This window comes from Erigeron canadensis, chromosome 9 (assembly GCF_010389155.1).
Source record: "Erigeron canadensis isolate Cc75 chromosome 9, C_canadensis_v1, whole genome shotgun sequence".
NCBI lineage: Eukaryota > Viridiplantae > Streptophyta > Magnoliopsida > Asterales > Asteraceae > Erigeron > Erigeron canadensis.
Window position 1 is genome coordinate 15,744,390 of NC_057769.1, and position 23,705 is coordinate 15,768,094.

The following is a 23,705-nucleotide window of genomic DNA, read 5'->3' on the forward strand; positions in this document are numbered from 1 at the left end:
CAAAAGAGCCTTCATCAACATACTTCATTGAAGATCTTCAAAGTCATACAATTACACTTGTTCAAGAAGCTCCAATGCATATATCAAGGGGGAGAGTACAAGTTCATGATACTTCATTTCAAGAAGTTGAATTTCACTCAAGAGTTGAAGATTGAAGAATCAAAGACAAATTCATACCTTCCGCACCTCAAAAGACAACTCTGATTTCATTCTCTGTTCAAAAAGGAACATTCAAAATCACTTCATGATTTAACTTCAAGAAGTCCAAGACCAAGACTGAATCAAGTTCGCTAAAGACTTGTGTCTACATACCAATTGTCTTCACCACCGGGCTCATCAAATTCATTCCTACAAGACAAAGATAACACCTACTTCATTCATTACAATATATCACTAAGGGGGAGAATGTTAGAAATCCAAAAATAGTGATAAATTGTAATTTAAGTTAGTGGACTTACTTGTTGTTAAGTCATAGTTAAATGATTTTTAAGGATGAGGGACTAGATGTGATAATTAGCATAAATGTATAGTTAGTCTATAAATACTCCCTCACACCTTAAAAATCATAAGCCTTTCACCCATTTCCTTCATTCCTGTAACAGTTACACACACTTAATACCAATCTTTCCTCTCTCTCTCAAAAACACACACTAAAATACCAAGAACACACACACATCCAAATCCATCATTGAATTTGTGAATCCAGGACTGAAATCGTGTTATCACACTTAGATATCTAATTATGTTATTATAAGGAACATTATTATTAGCCCTTAGTTAAGTTTAGGCATTACTTTAGTTCCATTAGTTTTATTGATATTGCTTAGTCTGTCTTAGATAGCTAATTATGTCACTATAATCTTATTGCCCTTAGTTTTAGGCATTACTTTAATAATCTTCTATTACTTGTATCATAAATTGACATCCTCCTTATTTCCACTGTAGTACCTAACTTACGCATTAAGCCACTTATTTGTGCAAACTTTGCTTTATGAAAGGATTAATTACCTCTAACTCTGAAGATGCTAGACCTTGACTATGTCATTCGCCATAATGAACCCACTGCTGTTACTGCTAACTTTTCTGCAGCTCAAAAAGCGAATTGTAATAAAGTGGGATAAGGTGAATCGCTTGTCACTAATGATGATCAGGAACTTCATCAATTAAAGTATCTGAGGGAATGTATAAAGCGTATGCAAGTAACTTAAGAACAAAGGAAATAGCAGTGTTTGTGAACACATAATGAATATGACTGACATGACTCATAAGTTTAAAAGTCCTAAAATTGAAAGTCTTTGATAATTTTCTTGTGCATTGACCTCATTGCATGCTCATTTTGACACCTTCAAAATTAACTTTAGTGCTATGAAGGACAAATGGTCGATGAGTGAACTAAATGCAATGTGTGTACAAGAAAATGTTCGTCTTAAGTTGGGCCAACCTAAAGTGTTCACCTTACTACCACTGCTAATTCCATTAAGAGGAAAGATATGACAATAATAATACTGCAAATAAAGTTCAAAAGGCTAATCATGGTGTTGTTGCTTCTAGATTTAAGTCCTTGACTAGCAATCCTAACTGCAAATTCTCATTGTGCCCAGATTGCCTTAATTTCAAGGAACTGCTAGCTAATAAAGGTAACTTATTTCATGTAATATTTGATTTATTTATGTTTGATGTACTTATTAATACATGTATGAGTGATTCTAGTTCTATGATTCATGTTATCAACTCTATAAGGGAGTTCCATACAATCCAGAAGCTATCAAATGACCAAAGAAAGCTTAGAGTTGGAAGGGTTGATCTCTTATATGTCGAAACCATGGAGACTTATGATTTACATATAAACACTTGAAAGTGTATTAGACTAGTGGATACCTTATGTGTACCGAGAATTTCTCGGAACCTTGTATCTATTTCTCTAGTTTAAGACCTTGAAAATTATGTAATTATTCATGGTTACGACGAGATTGTCATTACTCATAATAATGGATTTCTTGGTCATGTTTCTTTGATGAATTGTTGTGTAAGTTAGAACTAGATCATAATTTCTCACAGTCTTTGTTGTCTCCTAATATTGATGACATAACTAAAACAAAGATAAAATCACCTAAATAATTAGAGAATTCCTCCATAATGTGGCATAAACATCTTGGTCACATTTCACGAGTTTTCATGATACGACTCATAAATGATGGAATATTGCATTCTCTTGACTTTTGTGATTTTGAAACATGTATTCAATGGCTTAAGGGATTAAGAAAGGAGCCACTAGAAGTTCCAACTTGTTGGAAATAATTCACTCTGATGTTAGTGGCCCCAATCCCGCATCCATGCATCATTTATTAGAATCATTAACGATTATTCACATTATATGCACCTATATTTGATCTGAACCCTTAGAGACTTTTATTGATCTTATAACTTTGGTTTTAAACCAACTTGATCATAAAATAAAAGTTGTGAGATCAGATAGAAGAGGTGAGTATTATGGTTGACATATTGATATTGGTTAAGCTCTTAATCCTTTCCATAACTTTTGAAAGGAACAAGACATAGGTAACCAATATACCATGTTTGGTTCTCCTCAACAAAATTTTATGTTGCTAAAAGGAGAAATAGAACCTTAATGGACATGGTGAAAAGTATGTTTGTCAACACTAACTTACCTACTTTCCTTTGGACTATGGTCTTACGCACAACTGTTCATATACTCAATGAGAGTTCCATTAGAATCTGTCCTTAAGACTCCTGAACAGAAAAGAAACTGAGTCTAAAATATATGAACGTATGAGGCTGTTCTGCCAAAACATAACTCAATAACCCTAACTTAAAGAAACTGAATCCTAAATCCCTTACCTGTTTCTTTATCGGTTATTAATTTTACTGTCTTTCCTACACTATTAGCATTATTGACACGTAGCATGTCACATTTCTTGAGAACTAAGAGATCAGTGGGAGCACGACAAATCATAACTTAAGATTTGCAGGAAGTACAAGAAACGGGGGGAACCACTCGTCGGTTATTATTACTCCTCCGATAACTCCTCTTGTACCCAACGCTGCTCCTAATGTCACTGATCTGTCTTCTCCTAATCCTCCTAATCAGGATACTACTAATGTTAAAGCATCTTATTAATAATGCTAAAGCATCTTCATTACTAAACCTAAAAATCAACTCAGGAGATCATCTAGGTCACTCATGACCATAAAATTTGATGATTTCATAACTTACTGAAGTTGAGGGCATTGGAAAGCTTACTAAGCTTATTCCTTATTAAGAAGCCATTAATAGCGATCAGGCCACTTAGTGGAAAGAAGCCATAATTTGAGAGCTTAATTCCATATAGCATAATGACATTTGGGACTTGGTTGAATTATAAGTTGTAAGTGGATCTTCAAAACCAAATTAGACCCGAATGGAAACGTCACACGCTATAAGGCCATAACCATTTGCGAAGGGCTTTACTCAAAATGAAGGAATCAATTATCAAGAGACCTTATCTCATGTCTCATAAATATTCCTTAAGGATCATCATGACATTCGTATCTCATTATGATTTAGAGTTACATTAGATGGATGTCAAGACCACTTTCCAGAATGGAAACTTGCAATAAGACGAATACATGTGAACCTAAAGTTCCATAAGGTAAAGAGCACATGATCTGCAAGTTGAAAAAGTCCATATACGGGTTGAAGCAAGCATCACTAAAATGGTACGTTAAGTTTAATGAAGTCATAAGAGGACAAGACTTCCTAAGAAAATCAAGTGGATTAATGCACCTATCTCAAGATCAGTGGGAGTAAATTTACAATCTTTGTTTTGCACGTGGATGATATACTTGCAAGTAACAACTTGGATATGTTGCATGAGTCGAAGCGTTTACTTTTCGCAGAATGTCGACATAAAAGATCTCGGTGATGCCTTTAATGTCACAGGTATTGAAATATATCGGGATAGGCGTAATGATGTTCTAGTTCTTTCTCAAAAGGCTTATATTGAACATATCATAGAACGCCATAACATGCAACACTACACACCCACTATAGATCTATTAGTAAAAGGAAATGTATGTGATTGTTTCCAAAGTCTGAACATTGAGATTAAAGAAAGGGCAAATGAGGATGATACCTTACTCATAAGTAGTTGAGAGCATTATGTACGCTCAGGTCTGTACTAGTTCAGATATCGCTTACATTACCGGTATGCTTGGGAGTTAACTATTTAATCCCATAATAGCACACTGAAAAGCAGCTAAAGGTTCTACGATATCTTCGTAGGACCAAAGACTACATATTAGTTTATAGAAGAAGTGACAACTTAGAAGTAGTGGGATGTTTTAATTCCAATAAGAAATCTACTTATGGATGTATATTTATGATTAGCTGGCAAACCTATCTTTTGACGGAGTCATAAGTAGAAACTGACTGCAACGTCTACCATGATGTCTGAACGTTCATAATTTCATGTCATGAGATGTTGTTAAAGAACCTGGTCAGTGGACTCGAAAGTCATCAACTTTATTATTAGGCCATTGAAGCTTTACTGTGATAACTCAGCTACCGTAATTCTTTGAACAGTAACAGTTCAACTGGAGCTGAGATGTATATCGATACAAAGTATTTGTTTTACGTGGACGGATTGAGGAAAATGTTCTTTGTATTGAGTACATAAGTACACATAATATGCTACTAGATCCAATGACCGAAGGTCTTTCTCCTAAAATCTTCGTAGGATACGTATCGAAGATGAGGCTTACTAAAAGACCCATTATGATAGCATGTTGTACTTATTGGTCATTATTATTATGTTAATGAAAAATTTTCCTCCTTGTTCAGATTTTGTTTGTCTATTAGTTACACTTCGAGCGCATAACAGTGTAAAGACATTACATAACAAAATTTGTCTTAGTCAATTGATCATTGCTTATTAGTTTTAAATTTGAGTCATAGTTTGACTAGTGGGGGTCCCGAGTTGATGTTCTTCTCTACGACTGTACTTATTGGCTATGATTTCGGTTTAAAACAAAATGAGTATTATTCCGGAACTTATTTGAATACTCATAGATAAATGATCGCTTGGTCAAGTGGGAGAATGTTGGAACCACGTTAGGGTGACCGTCACTGATCATGTGTCATTCCTGATATGAAAATTGACGATAACTGAAATCCCTATGTCTAGTAAATATATAATGGGCTTATTTACTCTCAGAGACGTAGTATAGGGTTTTCCCATTAGGTGATTGTAAGCTAAAAGGACTAATGATGCACACATTAAACACCAAAGGGGTTGAATGTGTAAATACTCTTCTTATAAATAGAGAGTCATTAACCCTAAGTTAAGGTTAATCCCAACACATAATAAACCCTAAAGTTCGTGTGGGTATTCCTCTCAAATTCGTGCATCATGTTCCAGCCGAATTACTCATCCCATTATTACTCAATCACCTTGTTATGGGAACCCGAAATCAATAGCAATTATGCTTTAATGTTCTTACAGGTTTCATAGGATGATTGGAGATGTTTTATCACTCGAATCGAATCATGTTTACTCCAACAGAAGCATGTCAATACCATTCCCACAGTTAGCTCTTAAAACCCGATGAACCCCGACACCTTTAACTTTAATTGAATCGATAGCTTTCACAATTTTGCTCCAGGATCTAGAAATCTGGTGGTTAACCGGAAAAGAATCCCATCCTATTCTCTTTTCATGGATTTCTAGAATCACAGAATCACTTCCTTCCATAGGCTATGTTACATAACAAATAATAAGTAGTAGTGTTAATATGTTGTAATAGTTCAGGGGCTTATATTGTCAAGTTAGAAAGAAAGGTTGTTAGGTCGGTTAGGAGTTATAATCAGTGTATATATAGATACATATGGGAATGAATTGAGGCAGACATAAATTTGATAAACTCTCTCTTCTTCTCCAAATATTCTCTTCTATGATTTCATCCCTATCAATTGGTATCCAGAGCCATCGATCCTCCGGCGTGCTTTCGGTTCCAACTCCGATTAGGTTTCCGATTAAGATTCCAGCGACTACTTGATTCTCTTTCTCCTTAAAATCAGTAGTAATTGGAACTCTTGTTCGCCTTCTTTTTTGTGAGATTATCTCCGTGGAACTTTTCTTCTCCGGTGAACTATCCGATTAAAAAAAAAATTCCATTGAAGAAATTAGGGTAACTAGTAATGGAGCGATTAATTGCATTCAACCAGGAAGGTGCTCTTACTGATTACTGTAATAAGTTTCGGCAATTATTCAATCAGGTTAGAAATTCTGAAGAAATCTCCGAATTTTACGGTATATATCTGTTCATTTGTGGTCTAGAACCTGAAATTAGGGAAATTTTTGTTGATTGCCATCAATATAGCTGCATTATGGTGGAAGATGTGATTTCATTGGCTTTAAAAATTGATTCTAATAGTTTACAAGATTCTTTTTCTCCATTTGATTCTAATTCTTCTTTTTATAACAAAGATTTAAAGTTTGATGTTAATGTTACTCTTGAGGAATTGATGAAAGATAATGAGTATTTTAGGAGTGGGATGATGCAAGAAAACATTATCGATGAGTTTGTTAGTGTTACAGATTTAGAACAGAGGACTGATGTTAAAGATTCAATAGATGACTCTGAAAATATAAATAGTGCATATAAGGTGTTTGATGAAATGCCTAACCGAATTTTGGATGAAATTGAGGCTGAAATTGGTGATATCTATACTTGTGAGACTCTTCTAAGTGAAAAATATGAGGATAAAATTGTGATTCATGAGATTAGTGAGTACGAAAAAGATGTCACTGTAGTTGTGACTAACGATGTGATTGTTGAGATGAATGATGGTAAGAGTCTTGTTTCTAGGTATTTTAGGAATGAAATTGGTGGATTAAATACCGATATAGTTTTGGAAGTTAGTCATGGTGAGGTTTTGGATTTCCATACTTTTAGAGATGTATGTGTTGGTGATTTTTGGGGACAAAAATCTCATAAGGAAGGAGTATTGGGTATGGAATCTTTGGTTGGAAATCGGGTTGGGTTATTTGTGTAAGGTATGCTAGCGAGATATACACCGATTCCTTGTCGAAGACTGCTACGGAGAGTGGTGTTAAGAAGGCAGTGGATTCTGATAAGAGTTGTGGAGGTTTGTTTCATATTCTTGATTTAAATCAACAGATATGGATGAACCATGTGCATAAGGATTCATATAGGTGGGTTGCTGCTAATAAATCGAGTAGGGACAGCATTCTAGGGTGGAATGATTACATGAAAACATATGTGAGATGGAAAGAAGTAGAGGCGGTCAAGAGTGAAGGGGACTGCTACAGGGGTAAATGTGATGCATTGAAAGAAGTAGATGTGGTTAAGAGTGAGAAGGACAGTTTGATTGAAACTATTTTGGGGTCTACAATGGCAGTTGATGGTTTAATATATGGATGTAATACAAAGATAGCAATGTTAACTGATTTGGCCATAGCAGAATTTATTGCTAGCTATTTATTGACCCAAGGGGCTGTTGTTTTGATTACTAACAAGTTATTACAGGGGGTGATAAGAAAGAGATCAGGTTTATGTTTAAAATTATCTGAAAATGGGCAGTTTAGTGTTGGTTTATATTGCATTTATCGGGTTGCTGGAAAAGTCATTATGACTACGAAAAACAATGATAATGAGCAATACATTTGGGAGTCTCAAACTGATGCGTTTTTATTCACTTGGGTTACTGAAGGTGAACAGTTTGGGAATGGAACCAAGATCAGTTTGTTTCTCAAAGAAGATAAGATGGAGTGTGTTAATGAAGCTTGTGAAGTGTTAAATTCCATGCCGGAACAGGATGTCGTGTCAGAAAGTGAACTGATATATGGACAAACACAAAGCATTTGGAAGTTTCAAGCGGATGGTTTTGATGATGGCATAAAGGGCCCTGTTCGTGGAGTACGGTGTAATTACGTGTTTGTTTGAGCATGAAAATGAGGAGCTCAATCACAAAAGGGGTTTAACCACAAGAATCATCATGATCTCCTACAAGGTAGTGCAAACCTACTAAATTCTTGGCGAATCTAAGGTGTATGATGATTTTCCCATAAAGATGTATCGATCTATGGAGGATATGAATGTAATATGATTATATATGATGATTAATTGATGATGGTGAATATCTATATTCTGATGATTAATTGTACTGGAGATGTGCAGAGAATGTTGTAATGAATATATGTGTATCGTACGAATATGATTGTATGCGAAGTTGTATGGTATTGAATTGAATATGCTGACATATAATGATTGGATGTATATATAGGCATGAATTAGGGCAACATCGTACTTTGGGCCCGATATGGGCCTGGCTTCTAAATCCAAAATATCAGTACGAGAAATAATTAGAACATTCCGAATTATAATATTCTTTTTATATTATGTCCATATCCTTGTTACTATCAATTAATCATTGTTCGTTAGGAGAGTCTTTTCTAAAGGCAAAATAAGGGAGAATCCCCAAGGAAGTCCTTAGAGTAAGTTCTTTAAGGAATTTGCTGAGGAAATCCTTGAGGAAGTTCCTAAGGAATTTGCTGAGGAAGTCCTTGAGGAATTCCTTAAGAAGTCTTTTCTTTATCGTAATATATATATATATATATATATATATCTTAGGAGTTGGCTGGCTGGCACTTGGCTGGGGTATTGGCTGGCATTTGGCTGGGGTATTGGCTCGGAATTTGGCTGGGGTATTGGCTCGACACACGGCTGGGCACTTGGCTGGAGACACGGCTGGCATTTGGCTGGGGATTTGTTGGGGGAGCGGCTAAAGCCTAAGCCTTATCCTTTAGAAACTCGCTTTCTTACATGTTTCTCCATACCCAACCATGTCTCCATCCTAACATTATAGGATTCTTTCATTGATCATCTTTTGCACTTCTTCCCACAGCCTCACGATTTCTTTATTTTTTCTTTCGTTCAAATCATTTATCTAAGGTAGTATTTGTACCTCACCTCATCAAGTCCCCCAAGTTCATATGCAAAATTTTTCTTCTAATAATTTTGGGTTTGAACTTTTAAAATTTCCTTAGCCATGGAAAAGGATAATTGATTTCACAATTTTCTCCTCCTTTTTCTCTTTTATCTCTTTCGGCTGCCAAAAGGGACCCAAAAGATATATCCCTATTTTTTTTTTATAGTTTTCTCTGGTAGCGGCTGAATCCAAGTGGTGAACCTTTCTTATTTTGTTAATGGTTGTAGGGAAATCAGATTCAAGGAGATAAAGGCAAGGTGACTTCTTTCTATCAATTTCTTACCATACCTCGTATGTATATCTTTATTAGTAAAAGCAGCATATGAATTCCAGCAGCATATGAACTAATTGTCTTTGTAGTTCTGTTCCCTTTAGGGCCGTAATGAGATAAGCAGCGTGTATATATACCTACGTTTCGGTCCTCACGCATCAGTAGTCTGGTGGAACACCTTTTAGTTTAATATCGAAGCAACTTTTATTAAAACAGTATTGTTATTTGTGATCCGTAGGATCATCTAGCCGGCCCATCACACATTCCTCAAAGGTAAAATCTTTCCATTAGAAATTATCAATCTTATCTTTTTGCTTCATGTTGTGCACATTGGCGGTGTATGTTTATGCCGACTAATTTATTGTATCAAAGAACTTGTTGCGGCTGAACTATAACGATTTCATATGCCAAATGGACTAAATTTTATTACAAACTTTGATCTTTCCTTTTGCAGTTGAATTGTGACGATTTGATGTTCCTTGTCTGCGAGTTTGGTGATTTAATTGATTGTTCCGCTTTGGTAGAGCTATAGCAGACATTACTTCTCTTGTGTGAAGCATCAGGAGGTAACTAGCTTCCTTTTTTTTTGGATATATATTATTGGTTTATATATATCATGGACTTGGTATTTGTTTGAGTATATGTTTGTTACATCTTAAAATTGCTAATGATAAAAGTATGCCCATTCTTTTTGTTTTGGAATAGTTTTGTTGGTCACATGGACTTTTTGAACAATCAGATTGGTATATATATATATATTTTTTTTTATGAGAAAAATTGTAGTTTGACTTTCATGTTTGCCATGCTTTTTGGAATATTTGTATAGAATGCGAGTAACCTATACTTTCCATTGCTTCTGGCTTGTAGTAATGCTTGTGAAAAGCACATAAATCCATGTATCTTTTTCTTGCCCTGTATTTGCCATTGTATTTAGGCATAAAATATATTTTTATGATTAGTAGTAGTATGTCACTGGATCGGATGGACTTTGCTATTGTGTTTACAAAATTGACTTGTTTGACTAGCCTTCCCATGCTAGAATATTATCTAAGCATTTTGCATGCATTTGGAAATTATAAAAAGATACACTTGTAACCAATTGCTGTTGATTTTTCCATGTTTGATGCCTAGGTTTTTCTTTAATGTTTATGCTAGGATTTTTGTCCTTATGCATATAAACATATGTAAATATTTGTATATATATATATATATTTTTTTTTCAAGCTTTGCATAGCTTTGTAGGATAGTCATAAGGCTAGCTTTTTGCATGTAATCTTACTTAGGATTTCTTTTTGCTTTGCCCACAGGTGTTTCCCTTGGCATGTCGGAAGCTAGTAGTGACCACGTTGGGGGTACTAGTATTGAGGGGACTAGTGAGACTGTGGGTAAGGTTAGTAAGGTTAGGAGACCACCCGAGAGTATTGGTGATTGTCTCTCCTCCCTAACTAGTGATGATCTCTCAGCTTGACTAGTTCATATCCATACCTTGTTAGATATCATCCTTCCCTTCCTACTGAGGATGAGATGGCTAATTCCCCACCTCTTGGGAAGATTACTTTGTATAAGACTTTCCTTACCCACTCTAACCTTAGGCTTCCTTTTACACCTTTCTTTATCAAGGTGTTATCTCACTATAGAATAAGTGTTGCTTAGTTGAATCCATCCGGGGCTTGGAAAATTGTTGCCTTTGAGATGCTATCCAAAGCCTTAGGTTACATCCCTTCCTTAACCTTGTTTAGAAAGTTCTTTATCTTGACCAGGAAGGGTGATTGGTTTATATTCACCTTCCGAGACAATGACCATAAATTTATAGGCAACCCCCTGAAGCCTTCCTTGTGGCGATGTGACTACTTCTTTGTTGATGACACATTTGTTCCGGATGAGCTCAAGAATATGTTTCGTTTGGGTAGGAAAGTTGATGATAGGTTGATGAATAAATCCGTTAATGAGAAAGTTGCAGATGTGTTAATTAATAGAGCTCATTACAAAGCACTTCGGGTTAGGTCTATTCCATATAAATCTTATCCCGAAGGGATGTTGGCCATGGTTGGGCTTAGCCCAGATTGGGATTGGGCAGAGATCCCCATACTTAGGAGGAGATCCACTAGAGAATGTAAAACTTCTCTTCTTCACTTCCTTTATTGTATGCTTGTTAGCATATTTTATTTTTTCTTATTCTAATTTTTTTTATTTTTTTATTTTTCAGTGATAACCTTAATGGAGGGGCTTAATCTTTCCTTGTCAGATCTTGAGGTTGATGCAGCCTCTGAAGATAAAGGGATGCGCCTTCGTGGACAAGTTGGTGAGGTGATATCCTTTAAGCCTGATGGACTTGGTAACCGGTCCCTGTTTGAGATGCTTGATGATACCTCTCTATCTACTCTTGATTCATTAGAGATTTCAGATGTTTCTAGATTCATCATTGAAGATCCATCTCCCTCAATACCCTTCCCCGACCCAGAAGGAACAACCTGGGAAATAGGAGTGAATTCCTCCATTTTAGTCAAGAAACAAACAAATAAACACCAAAAAACCGTCAGTGATCAGTAAATTCACGGATGGTGCCAATGTTTGAGCATGAAAATGAGGAGCTCAATCACAAAAGGGGTTTAACCACAAGAATCATCATGATCTCCTACAAGGTAGTGCAAACCTACTAAATTCTTGGCGAATCTAAGGTGTATGATGATTTTCCCATAGAGATGTATCGATCTATGGAGGATATGAATGTAATATGATTATATATGATGATTAATTGATGATGGTGAATATCTATATTCTGATGATTAATTGTACTGGAGATGTGCAGAGAATGTTGTAATGAATATATGTGTATCGTACGAATATGATTGTATGCGAAGTTGTATGGTATTGAATTGAATATGCTGACATATAATGATTGGATGTATATATAGGCATGAATTAGGGCAACATCGTACTTTGGGCCCGATATGGGCCTGGCTTCTAAATCCAAAATGTCAGTACGAGGAATAATTAGAACATTCCGAATTATAATATTCTTTTTATATTATGTCCATATCCTTGTTACTATCAATCAATCCTTGTTCGTTAGAAGAGTCTTTTCTAAAGGCAAAATAAGGGAGAATCCCCAAGGAAGTTCTTAGAGTAAGTTCTTTAAGGAATTTGGTGAGGAAGTCCTTGAGGAATTCCTTAAGAAGTCTTTTCTTTATCGTAATATATATATATATATATCTTAGGAGTTGGCTGGCTGGCACTTGGCTGGGGTATCGGCTGGCATTTGGCTGGGGTATTGGCTCGGCATTTGGCTGGGGTATTGGCTCGGCACACGGCTGGGCACTTGGCTGGGGACACGGCTGGCATTTGGCTGGGGATTGGTTGGGGGAGCGGCTAAGCCTAAGCCTTATCCTTTAGAAACTCCCTTTCTTACATGTTTCTCCATACCCAACCATGTCTCCATCCTAACATTATAGGATTCTTTTATTGATCATCTTTTGCACTTCTTTCCCACAGCCTCACGATTTCTTTATTTTTTCTTTCGTTCAAATCATTTATCTAAGGTAGTATTTGTACCTCACCTCATCAGTGTTTAATATGGATATGGTAGAATTGCCATATGATAGGGATAAGCTACTGATTTTCCAAGCCCTTGAAGGTCGTGAAACATGTAGGGGTAGTGGTTTACTTGGGCTGTTCATAGTTGTGGAAATGCATAGACGGATTTGTGATTGGTTGGACAAACAATTGTGCATTCTTAATCCGCATTATCCAAAGTTATCTAGTGTGGTCAAGTACGATTCTAAAATGAGAAATATGACAATGAAAAACGGCATTGCAGTTGAATACAAGCCTGCTGATGCATCAGATTCTCTTTCTGATGCCTCGACTAGTCCAGATACTTTAGCAACCGAACACCGTGCTTTCAAGCTTGTGTTTCAGGAAGTTGCTTGTGTGAAGTCATATGATTCCTGAAGTGTTTGACATGGTTGGAGTCACAATCTGGCCATTTGAAGACTCGTTGGCAGCTGATCGTCTTGGACTCGCTTATGCTAGAAAGGTTATCGAAGGATTCAAGGCAGCCTCAATGAGGAAGGTTCTTAAAAAAGATGTTGCTGATGATGAATATATTGAAATTAAATGGCTCTTATTGATGGTTTGCAATGATGGAATGCATAAAGAACAATGGGAAGATAAGATGACGCCAACTCTTAAATTGTTACTTTGTCAATGCAAGGGAATTTCAGTGGAGAAGATGCTCTTATTGGTATGGACGGTATTGGATTTCTTGGTTTGGGGTGCTGATGTTCATTTGATTCTATGGGGTTACTACAACAGCAAGCTTATTACACTGGAATGGGTGTGGCAGAAGCGACCTGGGAGTATTGAAGTAATATGCAGCCTAGGTTCCATACTTTCAATTTTTGAGGGCAAAAATTGCTTAAGGAGGGAGTATTGTTACATAACAAAAGATTGTCTAGCTAGGTATCTTTACTCAATAAAACCCATTGGACCAGCCATACATATTGTTCCTCAACATACTAACTCAAGGTTCTTACTACAACCAAGATCAGTACTTGATAGATAGACGATCAAAAGGAAGGGTAAGGTTGCTGTCAAGATATTGGTCCATTGGGAGGGGTTGTCTATGGCTGGAAGCATCATGGGAGGATTTTGAGCTCTGATTAATGTTTGCATGTATGAATACCATTGTTTGAGGACAAACAATCCTTAAGGGGGGAGTATTGTTACATAACAAATAATAAGTAGTAGTTTTAATATGTTGTAATAGTTCAGGGGCTTATATTGTCAAGTTAGAAAGAAAGGTTGTTAGGTCGGTTAAGAGTTATAATCAGTGTATATATAGATACATATGGGAATGAATTGAGGCAGACATAAATTTGATAAACTCTCTCTTCTTCTCCAAATATTCTCTTCTATGATTTCATCCATATCAGGCTAGAAGATTCACACTTGAATCTCTATAACTACTTGGATAATAAGGCAAGGTTAGTCTCGTAAAGTTTAGATAAACCAAGCCCACCAGCTTCCATAGGTGATGCGACCCTATCTTATGAGACCCAATGAATTTTATTCACACCATCCGACCCACACCACAAGAAACGCCTCGTAATTTTTTCCAGCCCGTCGATTACCTTGACCGGCGCCTTAAAGAGGGAAACATAACAAGTAGGGATTATTATTTTAGTTTTCTTTTCACATTTATGGCTTTATTAATATGGTATTATTACATAGCATATCATGATATTAAATCAAAAACTTTGTAATACCAAATTCACCCCTTTAACAGCATTCCATAGATCTTAGATTATCATACTACTACTGTTAATAGCTATGGGCTATCTTTATAAATGTATTGTACATATGGAGTTTGTATCCACATACCAGAACCAATTAGCCATGAATTAAGTGACACATAAACTACTAAAATAACACCACCAATAAACAAGTAGTAGTTCTTCACATTAGAATTAGGATGGAGAAAGGGTCCATATTCAGTTAGCTAGCTACAAGGACACTAAATGAAGCCAGCAGTTCTTCACATCAAAATGGTAATACTAGTAGATATGATAATAACATAAGTTTGTGTTTAGTTGGTGAAGTCTGGCATCAAAAGTAGATTCCTCCGACTCCCATTAACATAACCCTAAGACCATGCTTACTTACAATGGCGTGGCTGCAAATTTTTTGATGGCAAGTTCCGCTTTTGTGATTTTATTAGCAATGATATCCACATTTGACTTCAACCTCTTAATATCCTCATCCTTCAGCGCCTTCAATTTCACATTTCGCACCATCTTTTCTTGCAATTCCCGAATTTTCACTTCCAATTCATTCAACTCTTCATCAGCAGCCCTTTTTTCAGCATTGCAAATCTCGATGTCATTCTCAAATTTCTTCAACTCTTCCTTAAATTCTCCAACTTTGACTTTCGAGCTCAGAAACGTGTTTAAACGACCCCGAACAGCACTTACGTCAAACCCGTGAGGTTCAAGCTCATCTAAAAGTTCAAGACTGTCATTGATCTTCTCAATAGTATTACTCGGCTGGTAATTCAAAACATCCCGAACAACATTTTCAAATGTCAATATGTGCGCTAGAGCGTAACCCTCACGACAACCCTCTTTCATTTTCTTCAGAGGGGAGAAATGTGGTTTTTGCTTTTGGTGTAACTCCATAGATTCAATGGTGGCCCAACAGAAAGACTGTTTGACAAAAGGCCAAACTTGTTGCTCATTGTTGGTTCTAACATTGCTAACAATGGCTTGACTCCCTAGATACGCAGAAAACAAAGATTAGATGATAAAAATGTTCGATAAGAAACGTTGATTAGAGTTAGAAATTTGACCCATTTGCTTATGGATGAGTCAATTCAGCATGTGCTTTATCTTTAACGGGCCAAATAGGAATATATCAAAAGTAGTAAAAATAAGACAGCCGAAGGACTAGAAAGTCGCTGAAGAACAGTTTTGACGCATCCAACCATCTTAATCATTTATTCAAAAACTTATAAGTGACATAATATAGTTTATGTATCTCTTCTAACAAGACTAATTAATAGAAGTAGAAAAAGGTGTCCCATGTCCGACCTGCCCGACCCATTACCCGACCTGCCTGACCCGCCTCTTTGCACCTCTTTTGATGAAACAAATAAGCTTACTATTCAAAACTGAGTGAGGACGCAGCCCTTGATACCAGATAGATAGAGGCATGTCATCCATATCAGAAGTGGCTACATTGAAAGTAGAAGAATCCAAGTTCCTTGCATTTCGATTTTCTGGTATATATTGCATTAGATACCAAGAAGTCACAAGATTCATCATTAAAGAGTCATCTTATAATTTGTTCAACCCATCTAAAACATACTTACTGAATTATCTGAATATTCAAAAATTACATACTACCTAAATTCAAGTTTAAATGGATGCTTTTAGTTTCTTCTTGCAGATGATGTATTTTTTATAATACTCTTCATAGCTAAATGCAGTTGATTGTGCAAAGGACTATTATCCACTTTGGTCCCAACTCTCATATACTAGAGATGAAGCTCTCGACCCAATAATAATCATTCAATTCAAGTTATTTTTAAATTTAAATGGGTTAGAGAGAACTAGGCTTGGAGAAGAAGTAATCAAAGGAGTTAAACAAAAAAAAACATGTGTTCCAATACATAACTTAAGAGTTTTTAACTTTTAAGGTTCATAAAAAAAATGGGTTCTCAAAATATATATTATATACCAATGTGGGGTTAGCCAATTTGATAGAGGTTCTTGCCTCTTAGGGTGAAGTCTAGGGTTCCATCCTTGGCATGGGTAGTTTAGGATTATTTGGGGTACTTTAGGAGTAGAGTAGATTTGTTGTTCAAGATAAAAACCTTCAGTATTTATTAGAATCAAATAAATAAATGTTGATCCATTTTGATCAAAATCCATGTTGTCTTGTTACCCAACCACCACACGGTCTTTATAACTGTAACTTCCAAGTCTAGTCCCATCCCAAACATGCGAATACAATGACTTCATCAAGGAATATAATTACCATGACTTTTACAGTCAAACTCAGCACAATTTTAATCTGTAAAAAATATGTAACTTAATTTGACGGGACAGCTTCAACCAACTAATGTAAAAGGAGTCAATTTGGGTCATCTTTTATTGCCAACATTATAAACAGGTAAAACAAGTCTAAAGGTTTGCAGAGTCACCCGTAGTATACTCAAGTGTTTACAACATCATCAATTGTCTTAGTTTGAAAAAGTGGATCATTTTCCCAATAATAGTAAACGGGGTTGTTTCGTCAACCCAACATATCATGAATTTAATAATGTACCTTCTTGTAAACCATTAGGTTTCTTAACCATCTGGCCATCCCCCGTCTTGGAAGTTTCCTGTTAGGAACAACAAAGAAGTCAGCTATTATGCAATATATGCCTGCAAATATTCGAAATTTGGACTTCCTACCTCTAACAGTAGTGGTCTTCCCTTCTTTGTTCTCTGCTGGCTCTGACCTTCGTCTGCTCATCAATTGTTATAATTTGAAAAATTGAATCATTTTTCCAATAATAGTTATTATAATCGCATATGTTTCTAATATTGTACCTTCTTGTAAACCATTAGGACTCTTAAGCGTTTGGTGATCCCCTGTCTTCGAAGTTTCCTGTCAGGAACAATGAAGAAGTAAGCCATTACGCTAAATATGCTGAGAGTATTTGAAATTCAGACTTCTTACCTCCAACAGTAGTAGTCTTCCCTTCTTTGTTCTCTGCCGGCTCTGACCTTCCTCTGCTTCAGAATTTTCCTTATAGGTACAACAAATAAAGGGGAACATTTGCTAAATATGTCCGAGAATAACAAAATTTATATTTGTTCCATCCCAAAAGGAATTCTACGACTGAACATTCTACTATATATTTAACCTTCCTTTAGTATCATATTCTTTTGAAGTATTCAATAAAGACCAGACGTGATCCCATATTTTAAGTAAATGGAAAATTTAAAAATCATTATAGATGTTCTTAGGAAAATATGAAAATTAGTAATTGGATGCAAACAAATCATTGTTCTTGCAAAAATATGAAACATTAACCAAAAACCAAGTAACAAACCATCAAATTAGACAATATCTGTAAAAACCGCTCATTATCACAAATGTATTTGTTTCCTATCTAGTGTTTTTTCAAGAATAAAAACCGCTCATTATCACAAATGTGTTCATTTTCTAATAATGTATGATGAAGAGCTTCAAAACGGTCTGTTCTTTGACAGATTCCTTTCAAAGTGTGAATGTGAATTCATTAGTCGTTATTCTATGCCATCAGATTGCTAAAGGTGCTTACTGCAGTGAGAATAGGGGAATCTTGATGCATAGCTTGAGATCCGCTTCTTTCCATCACATGCACCTGAACTGTTTTCTTTCTCTTGACACCTATACCTTAATCCACATGACATTATCTTATGAATTTTCTTCATAGTCGATTTGGTCATAAGAGGACAGTTTCAGTTATGTGACCATTAAGGTAGATGAGAATATGAAGCCTACTAGATGTTGCAAGTTCAACCTATCTGTTTTTAAATGGGTTGATCCGGGTTGGTGTTCATCTCAAACGTGCCCGATGTGTTAAATAAGAGATTATAGAATATAGAATGAGTTGAAGTGGTTAAATCTTGCCCAATGTCTATAATTAATGAACACAACCTCCTAAACCATTTTATTCAAAATTTAGATTTGATTATCTTTGTAAAAATATTTTTTTTGTAGTCATAAACAACATAATTATTTAAATAAATAAATAAGCAAAACAGAAATGGTCAAATAACTGTTTTCGGGTCAGCTCAACCAACTGGGGTGTGTTGGACTTCAAACCATGCAAAAGAATGACCAAGTTCCAGCACTAACTCATTAGCTAACATGCTCCACCCGCCCATCTTAACACTCCCAAAACCCGGGTACTAAACAGATGCAAGCTAAGTTTTCACACCTGCTGAAGCGCGGGATCTGTCACCGCTTAACTTTGCTCCTACCGAATTCTCAATTCTACTCTTGGTTTTCCTTAAGTCATAAGGGGCTGCACCCTCCACTGCCTTAATCATTTCAGAATTACTTTCCTGCACATTTTGGAGGTACTACTATCAATATCCATTCATGACAAAAATCAGTAAATCTAAAAATACTAAAGGGTAACAATGTAATGAAACAGAGAATCCAAGTCACGTTATTTTGTTGTAATCGACTCCTCTTTCTAGGAGAAGAAAGGCAGCCGGTACTGGTGTTCTCCTTAGCAGTTTGTCTGGCTGCTTCATAAGGCGTGGTAAAGCCAGATTGAGCATCATTGATGGATTCAGCTGTATGTGTCACATTTATATCAACTGATACATGCTCGGATGTCTGCATGACAAGTTCACGATAACAAACAAATAATATAGGTAAATACATTTGTATAGCATAAATAAGTTTTTCCTTTTCGGTATTTGCTTATTAAACAGTTTATTTCATGATAAGCACTTTCAAGTGTTTCATGAAGACATTTCCCATGTGCATTTGCTTATTAGGAAATGACTTTTATGATAACACTGGTGAATACTCTTGGTAGGATAAATAGTTTACTCTTAGGACGGAATAAGATGTCTTTGCTTTTAAGTGTAGCTTATTAATTAAATTAATTAAACAAAATCCCAAAACACCCCCAGGAAATAACCTCGATCAATCAATAATGTCTTTTCCACATCACATTATACAAATTTATACACAATCACAAATATACCCTTTTTCTCCATCACAGTAAATAAACACAGAACAAAACAAAATCTTTTTGAAGTAAAACAAAAAGTCAACCCCTAAAATATTTTAAAAGTATATTAGACTAAACATAATCCGCTGGTTGTGTAAACGAGTTGGTTGAGTGTGCAGCCAAAACGGACCTCCGAACAAAGTACAAAGAAAGGTGTGATGTTCGATTTTATCTGGTCGACGCCAGATTCTGCTTGATGGTGTGGCTTGGGCAGCCCAAGGTTAGCGGAATAATAATTTTTTTTATAAGAAATGAAAAAAGGTAACCGTCTCCCACGGATTTTGGGTCTCAGTATCTCGACGGTGTATGTAAGAGTTTAAGATATAGAGATTGCCTCCAGGTTCTATCGAAATGGTAGAAAAAAACCTCCTGCCTTCGGCATAGGGTGAGGATTGATCTCTCACAAGGATATAAAATAGAACAGCTAAATCAAGCTAGAAATGCCTTTTTACACAACAATCAAACATAAAAAAAAAAAAAAAAAAAAAAAAAGAACTACGTTTTTTTTTACTAAACATCACAATAAAAAAAATCTACTAAAACCCAAAAACACAACAATAATAACATGTTTGAAAAGAAAAAAATTCAGAAAAACCAAAAAAGAATACAAGTATACCTTTTTGTTTTTGAGGGGGGCCTTCCAAGAAGAGTCAACCCAGTCAACATGAATCCTCAACAAATCTTTTTCAAACTCAACATCCTCGGGTGGGTTCTCAAAGCTAACCAAATATGTCCTCCGATTTTCTTCAACATCAATTGAAACTTTCTTTATAGCCCCAATCCACCATCCATCCCTATGGTAAGCATCTATGATGTCACCCACCTTAAAGTCATCACCATCCACCACCCCATTGGGAGGAGGTATAGGTCTTACAAACTTAGGCTTAACAGTCTCACATAAATTATCATTTGTATCTTCTTCTTCATATAATGTGTCATATTTTACTATATACCCTGTTTTTTTGGTGTTGTTTTTGTTAAATCTTTTCTTAGGTGTTTTTTTGTGGTTGTTTTTTATGGGTGTTTTGTCAACTATGTCAACTATGGTGGCAGTATACCATGCACCCTCGAAGCCAGGTTCGTCACTGCTTACTTCTACTCTAGACCCTTTCGTGATGATTTCATTGTACTCCATTGTTATGTGATTTTCTGGTGGTAGTGGTATGTTTTTTGAGAAAATGAGAATTTTTTTAATTTATTTTTGTTTTTGGGATCACTGCTTCATTGATTAAAAGCAGTGTAGTAGTAATATCTGATTTTAGGATGTAGGTCCTCACTTTGTAGTTTGTACCCTTTCTCCAATCATACTTCATTTTCTAACCCTGGTTAATGTGTGGTATGGACTATGAGTTATTTTGAAAGAAAGAAAAAAAAAAACGCATACTATTGTTACCATAGAATTTAGCTATTGATATCTGACTGAAAAAGGGGCGAAATTCGCTTCTTCTGACCAAGACCATTCGCCCCATATACTCTCGCAATTAATTCCCCTTTGACTGCCTTGAAGTGCAGATATAATGTAGATGTAACAATCAAAGCTCAATTGCTTCCGTCTATATCCCTTTTTCTCCACTTTTTCTTTCTTTTTAAAACCGACATCCTCTACCTCCTGTGAATCTTTTTCTTCCAAACTCAATTTCTTTTTTAATAATGGTGAAGGTAATGGTATTAATATAATATATCTTATATTTAATAATTATATTTGTACATCTTATATATATATATAAATTTAAATGTTGTTTGTTTTGATTTGATTTTACTCTAAAAAATTAGGTTGAAGTACCACCACCGGATCCGACCACCACCGCCGGACCATCACCACCGTCTGACCAACACCACTGCAAAAGCATCATTTATAGGTCCGTTCACCATTTTTTAATTTATTACCTCCCAATAATAATAAAACAACCTCCTAAAATCATTCTTAAAAAAATCATAACCATTAGATCAAAAGCAAAAATGAAATGTGGCCCTTAGATTGATTTGCATAAATCATTTACCTTTTTTAGATTAATTTACTTATTTACTATTTACTATAATTATTATTACTTATATAGTTTTATTAATATTGTACTAAATCACATTTATATCTAAATCTATAAAATCATAATCAATTACAAATATTTTTTGTTGTTTATGAAAATGTCACACGAATAAAAGTTATTTTTATTACTGTTACGATTGTTATCTATTATTTAAATGAAATACTATGATAATTTAAAAGGGATGATTGATTTAAAATTATTTAAAATTCTCGAAAATTAAGGACTAATTCGCATATACCAAAAATGTGATTGATAACATATGTTACTTCAACTTAAGTTTATTAGTAATAATATTATGATAGTTGAACATATCATATTTATAACAATTAATTATGTTGTTATAAAAATTTAATATATTTACTTTGCGTATTACGCGGGAAAATAATCTAGTTATTATTAAATTTATTATTATATATATATGGCTACCACTACAAAGAGAAAAAAATAAGATTAGTTTTTGATCTTAGCCATTGAAAATAAACCCACAAATTAATCTCCATCATTTAAATTGAAAGTCAACTATGATATCCAACTATGGTAAATCTTTTATGATATTTAATGTAACTATTTTTATACCATCACATTAAAAAACTTGCCTTTTAAAGTTTAACAAATAATGTAACTGATGAAACTTTGCATTTTGTGTAAGTTGCTTCTGGACATTTACATACATACAATAGATATACCAACTTTTGTTGTCGATTACGTGAACTTAGTTAAAAGCTAATGACAAAAACGTTGTAACATGCCTAGATGTTTTAACAAATGCAAAAGATTTTTAGGTGGATATTGTACATAATTTCATTTGTATTTATGATGTTTTTTAGTATATAGATTTAAAAAAAAAAAAAACCTTTTAGGGTTTTTAAAAGCTTTTTTCGGGTAAGACTATTGATCTCAAATGAATATCCAAACATTACTATCATTTTTAAAAGAGTTATTTTTAAAAGCATGGGGCTTTTAAACTCCTAAAAGCATTTGCATGTTTTTTTTCGAACATTCAGTTGGGATACGACATCAAAGAAACTTTACCGTATAATGGTTTTTATGTTTTAACAAACTAGACTTAAGTCCGCGCAATGCGGCGGAGGTGGTGGTGGTGACGGTGGTGGGGGCGGCAGTGGGGACGTCAATAGGGACGGTGATGGGGGCGACGATGGTGGTGAATGTAAAATTATTTGATGTTAAATGTGGTATTTTAGTTATTTTAAGTGTTAGAGATATATACTGTTATTAAGAGTATTATAGATATATTAGATAAAGATGTTTAGATTAGTAAATAAATGAGAAAGGTATTTTTGGTTTTTAATTTAAGGAAAAAAAGGAATGATTTGTAAGTATGATGCAATGTAATAATAGAATAAAAGAATAAAAATGGAAGGGGATAGTGGTGTGAGATACTGATGTGCAAACTATTGATGCTTGATGTGAAAAGTTTAGTCAAAACCAAACATACATAGTCATTTTAATTGTTAGCTTTAATTTTTGAAATTTTTTGTGATCTCATAATTTATGATTCCTCAACTTTTTGAAAATAAGTATACCTATATATCATCATTTTACTTATATTACCGCCTTTTATATTTCTTAATTCTTTATCACGTTACAATATAATATTATTATATATATTATTTTTTGTGTGAGATCAAATTTTAGTTTTTCCTTTTAACAACATGTATACTAATCAGTCCTTTTTTTAAGTCATATTAAATCTTTAGTTTTGATTCTTTATATGTTTGTTATTCCTTAATTTGTTAGTTTTAATTATCTACTACTACTACTACTACTACTACTACTACTACTACTACTACTAATAATAATAATAATAATAATAATAATAATAATAATAATAATAATAATGTTGTGTTATAATTACCAAGACACAACTTATAAGTATATGAATACAACATAATTTATAACTTATAATCGAATTAAATAGAAAAGTTCATTTTGGTTGATTTTTGAATCATATATATTGGCATTAGTTATTAATAAATTTTACTTAAGAGCTCAATCAGGGCCCAATCCAAAAAATCGGGTTGATAGGTTAGTGGATTGAAAATTATCTGACGGTATCATGTTGGATCGGGTTTC

General features: G+C 34.7%; 2 protein-coding genes across 4 annotated transcripts; one reads left to right on the forward strand and one right to left on the reverse strand.

The window, feature by feature from the left end:
• The first annotated feature begins 8,953 nt into the window (after positions 1 to 8,953).
• Positions 8,954 to 12,172, forward strand: LOC122582644. Of its 3 annotated transcripts, none has more exons than XM_043755065.1 (5): positions 8,954 to 9,267; positions 9,386 to 9,554; positions 9,736 to 9,847; positions 10,589 to 11,394; positions 11,488 to 12,172. In XM_043755065.1, exons 4-5 carry the CDS (start codon positions 10,974 to 10,976, stop codon positions 11,829 to 11,831), a joined length of 765 nt encoding a protein of 254 aa, XP_043611000.1. In that variant the 5' UTR covers positions 8,954 to 9,267; positions 9,386 to 9,554; positions 9,736 to 9,847; positions 10,589 to 10,973; the 3' UTR covers positions 11,832 to 12,172. The 3 variants fall into 3 exon arrangements, with proteins under 3 accessions (XP_043611000.1, XP_043611001.1, XP_043611002.1); XM_043755066.1 differs by having other exon boundaries at positions 9,520 to 9,554; XM_043755067.1 differs by lacking the exon at positions 9,386 to 9,554.
• A 2,548-nt stretch (positions 12,173 to 14,720) lies between these two features.
• LOC122583269 (DUF724 domain-containing protein 2-like) lies at positions 14,721 to 20,770 on the reverse strand. Its single transcript, XM_043755692.1, has 10 exons — positions 20,183 to 20,770; positions 18,990 to 19,163; positions 18,757 to 18,883; positions 18,115 to 18,209; positions 17,508 to 17,576; positions 17,378 to 17,435; positions 17,240 to 17,292; positions 17,109 to 17,166; positions 15,940 to 16,056; positions 14,721 to 15,552 (listed from the first exon to the last, which is right to left on the reverse strand). The coding sequence occupies exons 1-10, from the start codon at positions 20,699 to 20,701 to the stop codon at positions 14,942 to 14,944; spliced, it is 1,881 nt and encodes a 626-aa protein (XP_043611627.1). The 5' UTR covers positions 20,702 to 20,770; the 3' UTR covers positions 14,721 to 14,941.
• Positions 20,771 to 23,705: the final 2,935 nt, after the last annotated feature.